Source organism: Taudactylus pleione, unplaced genomic scaffold, assembly GCF_031769625.1.
Source record: "Taudactylus pleione unplaced genomic scaffold, aTauple2 ptg000089l, whole genome shotgun sequence".
Taxonomy (NCBI): Eukaryota; Metazoa; Chordata; class Amphibia; order Anura; family Myobatrachidae; genus Taudactylus; species Taudactylus pleione.
This window is the reverse complement of record NW_028284491.1, coordinates 9,031,710-9,046,199: the sequence shown is the minus strand read 5'-3', so window position 1 is coordinate 9,046,199 and position 14,490 is coordinate 9,031,710. Positions and strand designations below refer to the sequence as shown.

General features: G+C 42.1%; 1 protein-coding gene across 1 annotated transcript in view; it reads left to right on the top strand.

Moving 5' to 3' along the window:
- The window catches only part of SPRYD3 (SPRY domain containing 3), a 30,821-nt gene extending 17,362 nt beyond the window's left edge, over positions 1 to 13,459 (top strand). The window contains exons 8-11 of the mRNA XM_088469153.1: positions 1,771 to 1,828; positions 8,405 to 8,524; positions 8,609 to 8,775; positions 9,904 to 13,459. Coding sequence (XP_088325279.1) covers positions 1,771 to 1,828; positions 8,405 to 8,524; positions 8,609 to 8,775; positions 9,904 to 10,038 — 480 coding nt within the window. The 3' untranslated portion in view covers positions 10,039 to 13,459. The remainder of the gene's footprint in view (positions 1 to 1,770; positions 1,829 to 8,404; positions 8,525 to 8,608; positions 8,776 to 9,903) is intronic.
- The last annotated feature ends 1,031 nt before the right edge of the window (positions 13,460 to 14,490 follow it).

Here is a 14,490-nt window from a genome sequence, read left to right as displayed (position 1 = left end):
GCTCGCATCCTACGTCATGTCCGCTATTTATTAGATTAATCGAGTACATCGACAAGGGTATGAACTGCTCGCTATTCTTGTGGTTGGTGTTTGCTACCACAATTTTGCGAGCAGTTCTGACTATAAAATAACCCAGTGACGTGGTCAATGACGCTGCTGTATTAATTATGCACACCCATAAAACGCCCGTTTTGACCTTTAAGCACGCCTGAGATCTGATTTCCACTCCCCATTTTCAAGCACCTTCCCCTGTTACCACCCTCATACGCCTCTTTCTGTCACTCAAAATAGCAGGCATTCGCTATTTTGCGAGCACATGAATTTCGGCCGCACTGACTGGTTAGCGCATGCGTATAACGATCCGTACGCATGCGCAGGTGGGCTAACATCGCTCGGAACGAACGAGCGTCCGCTTACGAGTGGCTCTGAATCAGGCCCCTAGTCCTTTATCCTTATTGTGGGCACAGGAGCTTCACTCATATTGAGCTTTTACATTCATTACACAGTCACATGATTACTGGGGATTCGGCTTGATTTTTTTTTAAGTTTAAGAAACCCCAGCTTTTAGATTGTAAGGTCACAAGGTAGGACATCTCTATCATTTATATGAATTTATCTTTAATTTCCCCCACTCCCCTCAGGCATCAAGTATCCCCAACAGCTCATGTTTTGAGAATTTCTTTCTGTGGAAGCAGCTGTGATAAATGCTGACCCAGAATAATAGATGATCCCACTTGTGCATGATTAAAGAAATTCACAAAACATGCTCTGCTGGTGGTACTTGAGGACTGGAGTTTAGTACCCCTGGTCATGGAAAGATAGAATGTAGCTGAGCTCATAATACTCAGCGCCTCATTTATCAATGAGTTTTATCATTCACAACAAGTGATAAAACTCGTTGCGTATGATGGTGCTCCAGCCAGTCAGCTCCCAGCTGTCATTTTTCAAAGAGATGACGGTTGGGAGCTGATTGGCTGGAGCACAGTTATCATACACAATGAGTCTTATCACTCGTTGTGAATGATAAAGCTCGTTGATAAATGAGGCCCTCAGTGTTGAGCGTCCATGTAAAGAAATGTAATCACATCATGTCTCTGAGTTAAGCTGGATATATACCATATGATGGTGCGACGATATAACGATACATCGCGCGCACTGCACAATCTATTGTATCGTTACATGCTGCGTGTATCAGCACCGCCTCGTTCATTGCATCATCCCATCTGCCATGCAGGACAGTGGATGGGACGATGCGATAAACGATGATCAGGCGTACACACTATACGTTGTGTATTATGCATCGTTCCTATTCTTGTGTCTATGATATATCGTATAGTGTGTATCAGCTTTTCCTTTCAGAGAGGTATCATTGGCGGTACTGCTGTAATGTTTATTTCAACCATTCTTGAAGGGGTCCTCGAGCAAAGAAGTAGACTTTGAAAACTATAGCAAATTCACATGACTATTGTGGAAGGGTTACCCACTTTTGGACCTCCCGTACTTAAATAAATGTTCAGGCTACATCTGCATGTACTAGATTGAGCAGCGAGTAAATCACTAGTTCTCACTATTCATGGCTCTTTAGTTGAGATGAAAGAAGTTGGAACCCTCTCTGAAGGAGATTACACCTGTATTGGACAACCCTTGTAGATTTATTTGCTGCTCTTTATACACCGTTGCTGTAGCTTTGCTTGTGAGTCCACTTTTTATATAAAATCTCAACTAACATGTTGTACAATTTGTAATCTAGATGTTTTTTCTTTTTCACAGGATTACCCAAAAAACAGACACCCGGGCTGGAGCCGCGGTTCTGTGGCTTATCATGCAGGTATAAAGCATTTTTGCTTTGTAGGAGCAATAGTAAATGAAAATGAACAAGAAGTACCCTTTAATTATGTAGCATAGAGTAGTTGTAAGGAAATCCATCATTAATTCTAAACTGAAGCATTCGGCTCATTCTCCTAATCGCAGTCCTTGGCTGAAGAATATTAACCACTTGTTGAATCTGCAGCAGGCCGGTGGCTCCAACTCTGGGGGATGTGTTTCCGCTTAATGTTGGCTGCTCCCTTCCCTCGGTGGATCCGAGCTATCGCTGACAGCAGGCAGGGTACCACGAAGGCACCCAGTGAGTAAGTGAACTCTGGGCCTGATGAGGAGATTTGCGCAAAGCCGATATTTTCACAGATTGCGCAATTGTTTGCAAATGCGCATGCATGAAAGCCGCACTGTGCACACACAGCGATTACTCTCATACATAGGAAGCACTTGCAATGCGAGTGAGAGGTAGTCAGCGTTTAGTGGTGGTAACCCATGTCTGACCATTTAAAGGCTGTTTCATGGTTGTGTATAAATTAACCATTGCGATCTTCGCAGCTGCAGTGTTTGTGGCTGGTCAGACTTGACTTATATGCTGCATGGCTGCCCGATCTGCGTCGATGGTACCGATGATTGCGCTGTTGCACATTGTTTGATGGATCTGAGAAAGCAGCATTGGGCGTCCCAGTGCTCGGCAATGCTTTGGAAAGCATTAGCATGTTTTGGCAACTGCGATCCATGAGATTGCAGTAGCGTATATCTCCGAATCAGACCCCCTGTGTGCCTACTGTGGAATCACTGAGCAATTGCACATTCAGTAGAGGGTGGGTGGGTGGGGGAGTAACCTGATGATTTCCATAGGTAATCTGTGATGGGGGAAATAGGATCTTGCCTTCCATTAAATCTATTAAATCCACTGTCATCAGATATCACCAGATCTAATAATGTGAGTGGAAAATAAACACAGTGAGAATAAAAAATAAATGTGTTCTAGAAGTAAAAAATGATTTAAAATGAACAGAAGAGTGTCTTCTTCCCTCATTAACCACTTAACTAGATAATATTTTTTCTAACAACCGCTCAGAAATTGTCATTTTCTATGATTAAATTAGGTTGAGAACATTTATTTAAAACTTATCCAACACAATTTTTTTTAAAACAGTGCATCTGGAAAGTATTCACAGCGCTTCACTTTTTCCACAGTTTGTTACAGCCTTATTCCAAAATGGAATAAAATCTTTTTTGTCTTCAAAAATTCTACATAAAATATCCCATAATGACAACTTGTAAAAAGTTTTTTTTTTGAGATTTTTGCAAATTTAATAAAAAAAAACCCCAAAAACTAAGAAATCATATGTACATAAGTATTCACGGCCTTTGCCATGAAGCTCAAGATTGAGCTTAGGTGCATCCTGTTTCCACTGATCATCCTTGAGATGTTCCTACAGCTTAGGGCCGAATTCAATTAGAAGCAAAATGTCAGTTTCCGCGATACTTTTTCGCGGATAACGTCATTTTTGCCGGTTTCAACTTATCCCCCATATTCAATTTGTCCGACTTTTTCCGGTGCGAAAAGCTTGCACCTTGTAACCACCGGAAAAGTTTAGCTTATGAATACCCGGCGGAAAAAAGTACAGAATTGGGGTTTTGGGGTGCAAAACTTGTGGTAAACCCTTTTTACACCCCCTTGACGCTAAAAACAGCAAAGGATACCCTAAAAAAGTACTTAGAAAAAGTGAGCGGAAAAAATCAAAGTGGGGGTACAATTTAAAACACTAGCGAAATAGACTTTGGGGGGGTCTGCAAGTATGGGGGAGGTGTTTTTTTTTTTTTATTGCAGGTGTTTGCTGAAGGTGCATTTTTGGCGCTTTTTAATGCTTGACTTTAGCAACTTCAAAATATGCTTGAACCCATTTTCATGTACCCCAAATTTGATGGAACGACTTATTTTCCCCTCAAAATATTGCTAAATGCTATTCTTCACCACTGTCTCAAAGATGCAAAATAGTGCCTATTGAGACCATTCAAAGACCCCCAAATACCTTCAGCAGGGCTAACCGGGGGTACCCATAGTGAACCCCCATGTCAGAGCATCTTTGGGGGTTGTCAGGCTGATTTCCCCAAAAATGACAGCACTTTTCCCCTGTTTGCGTTTTGACGGGGCCCGTTTTCGCACATTTCACATTGAATACGGGGACACGCGTGATACTTTCGCACCTGAAACCAGCGATGGCGAAAAGTCCGGAAACTGACTTTTCGCTTCTAATTGAATACGGGCCTTAATTGGAGTCCAGCTGTGCTAAATTCAGTTGATAGGTGTATGCCTTTCAAAATCATGTCCAATCTATATAAGGACCCACACTTGACAGTGTATGTCAGAGCACAAACCAAGCATGAAGTCCAAGGAATTGTCTGTAGACCTCCGAGACAGGATTGTCTCGAGGCATAAATCTGCAGAAGGGTACAAAAAAATATCTGCTGCTTTGAAGGTCCCAATGAGCACAGTGGCCTCCATCATCCGTAAATGGAAGAAGTTCGGAACCACCAGGACTCTTCTTAGAGTTGGCCGGCCGTCTTAACTGAGCGATCGGGGGAGAAGGGCCCTAGTCAGGGAGGTGCCAAGAACCCGATGGTCACTCTGTCAGAGCTACCGCATTCCTCTGTGGAGAGAGGAGATCCTTCCAGAAGGACAACCATCTCTGCAGCAATCCACCAATCAGGCCTGTATGGTAGAGTGGCAAGACTGAAGCTACTCCTTAGTAAAAAGCACATGGCAGCCCGCCTTGAGTTTGCCAAAATGCACCTGAAGGTCTCTCGGCTATGAGAAACAAAATTCTCTGTTCTGTTGAGAAAAAGATTGAACACTTTGGCATAACTGGCAGGCATTATGTTTGGAAGAAATGAGGCACCGCTCATCACCAGGCCAATACCATCACTACAGTAAAACATGGTGGTGGCAGCATCATGCTGTGGGGATGTTTTTCAGCTGCAGGAACTTGGAGAAAAGTCAGGATAGAGGGAAAGATGAATGCAGCAATGTACAGCGAAAAACCTGCTCCAGAACGCTCTTAACATCAGACTGGGGCAACGGATCATCTTTCAACAGGACAACGACCCTAAACACACAGCCAAGATATCAAAGGAGTGGATTCAGGACAACTCTGTGAATGTCCTTGAGTGGCCCAGCCAGAGCCTAGACTTGAATCTGATTGACCATCTCTGGAGAGATCTGAAAATGGCTGTGCACCGACGCTTCCCATCCAACCTGATGGAGCTTGAGAGGTGCTGCAAAGAACAATGGGCGAAACAGCCCAAAGATAGGTGTGCCAAGCTTGTGGCATCATATTCAAAAAGACTTGAGGCTGTAATTCCTGCCAAAGGTGCATCAACAAAGTATTGAGCAAAGGCTGTGAATACTTATGTACATGTGATTTCTTCGTTTTTCTTTTATTAAATTTGCAAAAATGTCCAAAAAAACTTTTTACACGTTGTCATTATGGGGTATTGTGTGTAGAATTTTGAGGACAAAAATGAATTTATTCCATTTTGGAATAAGGCTGTAACATAACAAAATGTGGAAAAAGTGAAGCATTGTGAATACTTTCCGGATGCAAAATATATATATAATGTTTTTTAAATGCACAGCATTAACACATTGTTTTAAATATTGATAAACAATATATAGGAACATCGATATTAAAAACGTTGCAGCTTTACTTTACACTGGGGGGCTGAGGGCTGCTAGATTAACATTTCCTCAGTGGCTGCTCTTCTGCGCAGCTGCCAGGTATGCAGTGGCCGCGTGCTATTAACATTTCCCCGATGGCTTCCCCCCTCTGCAGCCGTCGGGTAGGGGTGTAGCCGAGCTGGCCACAGTGATTGGGACACACTGGGTGAGAGGTCGTGGCTGCCATGAGCCGGAGCTAGTCTCTTTACTTTGCAGTCTCGGCTGCCTGATCACTGTGGCCAGCACTGATCTGGAGGCAGAGCTGTGGGTGCAGGGGGGCTGGGAGGACCCCTGAGTTTGGCGGCTGCCTGAAGATAATTTTCCAGCAGCCGCCCAGTTGGTGTTTCTCACTGGTCGCATCGTTTGCCACCATCTCAGGGAAAGCCCAGCCTGGTGTGGTCACAAACCGTGCGACCAGGCAAGGCAAGTGGTTAACCATCAGCCAAGCATGACGAGCATGCATTCTGTGTGAGTGTAACAGGTCTGCATGAAAATGCCTAAATTATGTGATTGCCAATAGCCTTCATAATGGGAGCCCTGACCCTCCCTCTCCTTTCTGTCAATCTTTGTACAGATGGGTAAACTATAACAGTGTAATAACACTGTATATCAGAAAAAATTAAACGCATCAACCTTTTTTTGGCATGGATCCTATAGTTCTATATAAAGTGCTGTTATTTGCTATTGCTATACTTGACTCTGCTCTTCCTTCTCATTCATCAAATCCCTCTCCTAATCCTGACATTTCAACCTCCGAACATTCCCAAGCTCAGGCCCTTTCTCACCCTGGATGCTGCTAAATCTTTTATTTACACTCTCAACTTGACTACTGTAATGTACTCTTCTGTGGCCTATTTCCCACTTCATCTCTCTCCAGTCTACTGTTTATTTATCTCTGCTATCCGCCTCCTATTTCTGTCTCATCGCTCTACCTCTGCTGCCTCCCTCTGCCAGTCACTTCACTGGCTGCCTGTCCCACTCAGAATCAAACTTCTCGCTCTCATCTAAAAAGCCTTCAGCCATTCTGCTCCTCCCTACATGTCTAGCCTCCTATCCACTCACATGCCCCGCTGCCTACTTCCTTCTGCTGATGACAGCCTCATATCCTAATATCTGATTACTTCCTTCCACTCTCTCCTTCAGGACTTTTCCCATTTCGCTTCCCACCTCTGGGACACCCCTACCCCCACCCAATCAGACTTGCTTCAAATGTGCTCGTTAAAACTAATTTCTTCATTAAAGCCTAAAACCCCTCTCCTAATCCCCAGCATCTGCCCTCTGTTCCCCTCACCCTCTTTGTGCCCACCCATATCTCCTGTGTAATTATGTAATCTGATCACTTCCATTAGTAATGCAGGCACGTATAAGGAAATATAGGGGGGTATAGTAATGCAGACACGTATAAGGAAATATAGGGGGTTATAGTAATGCAGGCGGATATAAGGAGATATAGGGGGGGTATAGTAATGCAGACACGTATAAGGAAATATAGGGGGTTATAGTAATGCAGGCGGATATAAGGAGATATAGGGGGGGTATAGTAATGCAGACACGTATCAGGAAATATAGGGGGGGTATAGTAATGCAGGCACGTATAAGAAAATATATGTGCCTGCATTACTATACCCCCCCCTATATCTCCTTATATCCGCCTGCATTACTATAACCCCCCTACATTTCCTATGTGCCTGCATTACTATACCCCCTATATTTCCTTATACGTGTCTGCATTACTATACCCCCCCTATATCTCCTTATATCCGCCTGCATTACTATAACCCCCCTACATTTCCTATGTGCCTGCATTACTATACCCCCTATATTTCCTTATATGTGCCTGCATTACTATACCCCCCCTATATCTCCTTATATCCGCCTGCATTACTATAACCCCCCTACATTTCCTATGTGCCTGCATTACTATACCCCCTATATTTCCTTATACGTGTCTGCATTACTATACCCCCTATATTTCCTTATACGTGTCTGCATTACTATACCCCCCTATATCTCCTTATATGCGACTACATTTCCTTATATGTGCCTGCTTCACTATACCCCCCTATATTTCCTTATACGTGCCTGCATTACTATACCCCCTCTACATTACATTTCCTTATATGTGCCTGCATCACTATACCCCCCTATATTTCCTTATACGTGCCTGCATTACTATACCCCCTCTACATTACATTTCCTTATATGTGCCTGCATCACTATACCCCCCTATATCTCCTTATATACGCCTGCATTACTATAACCCCCTATATTTTCTTATACGTGCCTGCATCACTATACCCCCCTATATTTCCTTATATGTGCCTGCATTACTATAACCCCCCTACATTTCCTTATATGCGCCTGCATTACTATAACCCCCCTACATTTCCTTATATGTGCCTGCATTACTATACCCCCTCTACATTACATTTCCTTATATGTGCCTGCATTACTATACCCCCCTAGATCTCCTTATACGTGCCTGCATTACTATACCTCCCTATATTTCCTTATACGTGCCTGCATTACTATAACCCCCTATATTTCCTTATATGTGCCTGCATTACTATACCCCCCTATATTTCCTTATACGTGCCTGCATTACTATACCCCCCTATATTTCCTTATATGTGCCTGCATTACTATACCCCCTCTACATTACATTTCCTTATACGTGCCTGCATTACTATAACCCCCCTACATTTCCTTATATGTGCCTGCATTACTATACCCCTCCCCCTCCCCTAATAAGGAAATATAGTGGGGGGTATAGTAATGCAGCCACGTATAAGGAAATATAGGGGTTACACTGATTATGGAACATGTATGCTATGTAATGTTGAAATGTCACTTTCATCACAGATGATGGAAAGATATTCCACGGAAGTGGAGTTGGGGATCCATTTGGCCCACGCTGCTATAAAGGAGATATCATGGGCTGTGGAATAATGTTTCCGAGGGACTATATCCTGGACAGTGAAGGTAGGACATGAGTTTACAGGGGGGGCAATGACCTGTCAGCTACACATATATATGGGATATTACAACTATATAATTCTGTCACAGGAGAAAGTGACGACAGTAGCGACATGAAGGAGTTGAGGCTGCAGCCCCGTGGGGTTAGGAACGTTATGTATCTCCGTCGAGAGCAGCAGCAGGATGAGGATGGGGAGGAGGAGGAAGAGGATGAAGAGGAGGACATTGAGAGGGATCATGAGGGCAGGAAAGTCGTGGTAAGTAATAGCTGATTTACCTTATTGAATTAAGTGTGGTTTTCAGACAGGAGAATTCCAGTAGTGGATACAACATGTGTTCAAACACTTCATAAAGCATATTCACCTTTTTCAGCAAATTAGCGGCACCTTACCATACACCGATGAGCACAATTGGGGCAGAACAGTCTTTCTATATGCTGGTTTCTGTCTAAGCCAGGGGTTCCCAACCACGTTCCTCAAGGCACACTAACAGTTCAGGTTTTAAGGATAGCCATAGTTGAGCACAGGCAACTTAATTAGTACATCAGTTATTTTGATTAGACCATACGTGCTTTAGCATGGATATCACCAAAACCAGGACTGTTAAGGGGCCTATCCATTAGCAGATCTTTCTCTACGATGAAAGACAAAAGATTTATCCCTTGAAAATTCCCGGGGCTGCGGTGACAGATATCTGTCATGTACATGACAGATTTTTGCAAACGACGAACGATATTGCATGACATCATTCAGGGAGTGGATTTTGTTTAATGTTTCTATTAATTTTCATTAAAAATATCGTTCGTCGTTTACCACTTATAAACTGACAGATATTTCTAATATCTGTCAGCGATAAGCGATAATTGACCAACATGTTGGAGAGACGAAACACAATTTGCCGGCCGCGGGAGTGCGCATCTGTCATCGTTCAGGGCCTATCCATGACAGATAAATTGAACAACTGAACGATATATCGTTCATCGTTCAAATTTATCTGCTAATGGATAGGCCCCTTTAGTGTGCCTTGGGGACCGAGTTTGGGAATCACTGGTCTAAGCTTTCCTGTGCCGGGTTCTGTATTTTACAGTAAGTTAAACATTGACTCGAGGCGACTGTGTAACTGGCATTCTCATAAGTAACGAATATAGAGATCCAGATATGCATCAACCTGATCATTCAGTCCTGTAGATGCCATGTAATGCAGTGCAATCATTTTATAATAATATGGTATCAACTTTGTTTAGAAATAATATACGCAGCACACCACAATACAAAGACACAGGTGACTAAAGCATATATCTGTGTTTGGAAGGGCACTAGAGGATCAGCGATCTCAGGCACTCTGTCAGCATGGAATTGCTATAATTGCTTCTCTGTCCACCTCAGGTCTTCTTTACAAGGAATGGAAAGATCATTGGGAAGAAGGAATCCATCCTACCCCAGGGGGGCTTCTATCCCACCATAGGGATGCTGAGCAGCGGAGAGAAAGTGAAAGTGGACCTGCACCCATTGAGTGGGTGAAAGTGTGACTGTGGCAAGAGCACACTGGATTCATTTGCCATCTCTCCCTTACACCAACCCCCCCCCTGCCCCCCCCCCGTCATGCACGATTTGCACGTGGGCTTGTGATAGTGCTTCTTTGTATTTGGACATGTGTCTCAGTGGCCCTTGCTTGTTAATGTGGGCTCATCATCACTCCATGCCTGTAATCTTTGGCATAGCAGAAGACATAATGGGACCGGAAACGAGGGAATTGCTCTGTGGGCGTCTGTTGTTACTGATCAGCTATTGGTTCAAAATGGCCGCCTTATACCCCGCATGGTGGTAACTACAGCCAAGGAGCAAAACTGCTGAAATGAATGGGATTTCTCTTTTTAGCTTTACATCCTTTTGGTCCTTTACAAGGCTGACAAAGTATTCAGTTCTGAGCTAGAATTATCATTTTTGTCGTGGCACAAAAAATCAGTTTTGAAGCATTCACACATTGGTCCTGTGCTTATGTCCATTTGGTCATTTAAGTTTCTGCCGTGATGGTGTAGACAGAACAGTCTAACTATCAGCATCACGCAGGTGTAGTTTAGACGGCAAAACAGCCACGTGCATGCCGTAGTCATATCCATGTGTGTTATTCTTCCTTCCTGTCGGGGTGACACTATTGGTGCAACCTACTTCTATATAAATAATATTTATATGTTGAGCAGACTGTCGTCACCCATGGCCTAAGGCACTATTTGCATCTACTCTCTTAATACACAGGTGTAGAAGCGTTACTACTTTGGCTGTAGCTTTCTGTCGCCACCTCCATATAGAATTACCGCAGGGTATTTTAATGTGTACATGATATGGCAAATATGCATCCACTCTTCACCGTAAGAACTTGGATAAATGGACTCTTTACTCATCGGCCAGCTTGGGATAGTTTTGTTTTAGCACTTATTTCTATAATATGCTTAAAGCTCTTTCTCTCTACATGTATGACCTATACATGACAATGAATGCGTGTTGTCTGTTCTGATGCTATTAATCAGAGTGAAATTTATGTGCTGCTAATGAGCACTGTGTCCATGTGATGTCTTATTTATATATATATATATATATATATATATATATACATAAACATAAATATGTATGTGGCATATCTACCTCTATTTCTGCTGCTAATTCTATATATATATCAGTGCCCATCAACATCTCTCTGGTCTGCACACAGTCTGTTCTCTGGAAAAGTGCAATTTGGGCACAACATATAATTTAAATGATGCTTTATCTTGGCTTTCCCTGGATTTCTGAAGAGTATATGGCACCAGTATAATACTATCAGGCCTAAGGTTGGTCGCCTAGTGCTCCAAGACTTGGGGAGTACATAGAACACTGAATAACTGACTTTATATTGCTCTAACCATGTAACACCCCTACATTAGGCACAGGCTGCAGACCTGGAGAAGCAGTAGCTATCCGCTTGTTACCTATGAAGGTGCCAGCTGCTCCATGTCTGATGGGCAGGGAGTATGGAGCTGGGCTATGGCAAGGTAAGAAGAGACTGGAGTGGAAGGGGGTGCTAGCCATACTCTCAGGCAGTTTGATGGAATTATATTGATTCCCAAGTATTTCTTTAAATATTTGTTGGCACTGAAAAAAGAAATGATAATAGTATAAGATTCAGAAAGAATTCTTGTACTAGGATTTTAATAAGTTTTGGACATGTTAGTTGAGGATTATTTTTGACCTTTTTATTTTTACCCGGGATATTGTCTGTTTTACTACGCGCCTATTTGCATGCTCCCTCCTTTCATGAGTTGATCAGGCGCTAGCTCAAGATATTCTTAGAAGAGTTCTCTACAAACCTTAACAGCTTATTATACAGCAGGCTGTTCGTAGCCAGATACAGCCTAGGTTCCAGGTCAAACAGTCACTCTTTGGAATTACTAGTCCCAGAATGCTGTGATTTTATTCCATAGCAGTTGGACGGCACCAGACTCTGTTCTAGATGCCTCCTGATAGTAAGATAAGGGTATTGCATTGGCCATTCTATACAGATTGTATATACATGTGAATACACTGATATGGTTGTCTCTAATTAATGCTGCTAGGACACATTCCATATGATATCATTAAAAGCAGGGCACACGTCCCACAATAAGACCAAGTCATTTACTTTTCTTTTTTTTTTTTTTTAAATTGAAAATATTGTCAGATAGATAGTTATGTTGCCTGTGTTAATATACTGCAAACCACATTCCTCATGGTATTTCAAAGTGTGTAAATTGCCATAAAGAATCCAGGTGAAAGTGCTGCGGTCATGCTGGTGTGCTGTGAGTTGTCTGATTATGTTCAGTAAGAAAGTACAGATGATTTCTGCAAGCCATGCTAGTGGTTTATTTATGGAGTGCTGAAAGCCCATACATGTAAAGAAATACATTAATTGAGTGTGCCAGATGTTTTATACTTTTCCCCAAAACAGTAATACAACTGCATACATAACCCTTAAGTGAGCGAGCATTGTTTGAGCATTGGTATGTGCAACTGAAATACTGGGGCAAGTTGTGCACCTGCCTCATCCTCTAATCCAGGCTCTTTTTTGTTTTACAGTCCCACTCTTTACAAATATGAGAAATTTGTATGAGTGGGGGGTGCCATTACATTATCCTCATTAGGATGTTTGGAGCACACCAGCCATATCAGTGTACTAGACCCTTCTCAGCACAGCAATGTTTCTAGCTTGTGTCAGCTATCCTGCTTTGATCAAACCCTTTTAGCATCTAAAATCCAAACTTTGAAACTGCAGCTATCAGGTTTCAAAAGTCAGGACCGATGGTGATCACTTCATTCACCTGTAACTATTATGCCTAATGCTGGGTACACACTAGTTGATATATCGTTTGATGACTGTACGCACGATGATATATCATTTAGTGCATCTGCTCATGTGTACATAGGATAGATGTGTAAACGATGTCTTTCACAGATATATACCATCGGCTGTGCTGTACGTTCACATCCGCTTGTGTGTACACACGACCAAACCACCAACTCATATGCTAGCCACAGTGACAATGACCTCACAGCTGGTTCTACTGGCCAGACATACCGTGCGGCCGATTGGTAAGTGTGTATGCTTGCCAAAATCCCAAATTGATGTGTAACCCATATTAGATTTCATGTCTTGTAACTATAATCTAGGCAACTTTTCCTTTCGTTCGCTGTGTGGGTACTGAGTGACTGGGCGAATATCCAGTATTCTCAGGTGCTGAAAATACCATAGACAAGTCTTGTTTCTGCGCTGTCTGTCTGCTGCATATACCACCCATTTCTTCATACCCACCTCTGACCATTTGGGTTTTGTTACGGTTCCACCCAATTGCACTAGAACACATCACAATGTCTGTACATAATCAATATTCATGTTTATATACATATAATAAAACAGATCTATTTAAACGTTTGGCTTCTGAATTTGTTGTTTTGTTAATTATCTCTACAACTGTAAATGCCTTGATTAAAAAAAAAAAAAAAAAGTCTTAAATGTAAATGTGGACCAAAAATGCACACAAGGTTGGATAAAAGTATTTATTTATTAGAGGTTCATTTTATTTTTACATGATATAAACATTTTGATAAAAGATTTATTAAGCTTGCGTAGAAAATTAAAATCTATTACTATTCCAACTATAATATATAAAAGCACAATTGCTTCTTGCAAGTTTATTACATATATATTACATATGCTATGTATATGTTATAAATAGTAAATATATTTCTCTATATAAAGCTCACACGCATTCTTGGCACAAAATATTTTTTTAGTTTTTAATTGAATAATAATACTTTCAAGCTTATGGGCTGAGTTCAATTAGCCCCGTTAATTTAACGGGGGTTAAAATTGGTGGCAGCCTTGGGCTTTTATGCCTAGGCCTATTCCATTACAGCCCCTTTTTAACGCCCGTTAACACGAATTTAACGGGCGTTAAAAAGGGGCTGATAACTTCGTGGACCTATCTGTTAACAGGGCTGTGCCAACCTTTAAAACTCTCTTTAACGGGAATTTATTTTCGGGTCCCCATTAAGTGCAGCCGGCGGGCTGCCTTCGGGGCTAATTGACTAGCGCCTGGGCATAAATTAGCCTGTGGTTAATAGGAGGGAATTCAATGTCTCTCAATTTCCCCCTTGATGACTCTTTTATGATAATATTGAAAATGACAAATTTGTGGGCAGGTTTATTGTAAGGATTACACCCACTCTTCCTACTAGTACAGCTGCAGTCACATGACATGTCAGCTACGTCTCAATGATATTCTTTTACAAAATGGTCCATAACTGAAATAAGGTTGAGGTTCATCATAAGGTACACTAGTATGTAACACTCACTTGTGCTTTGTATTTCGGATGATATGATACATTCCTTAAGGCAGATTTTGATTAAATGATTTCCCACTTCATGAAACCACAGCGATTTGGGGTGATGCAGCGTAGAAC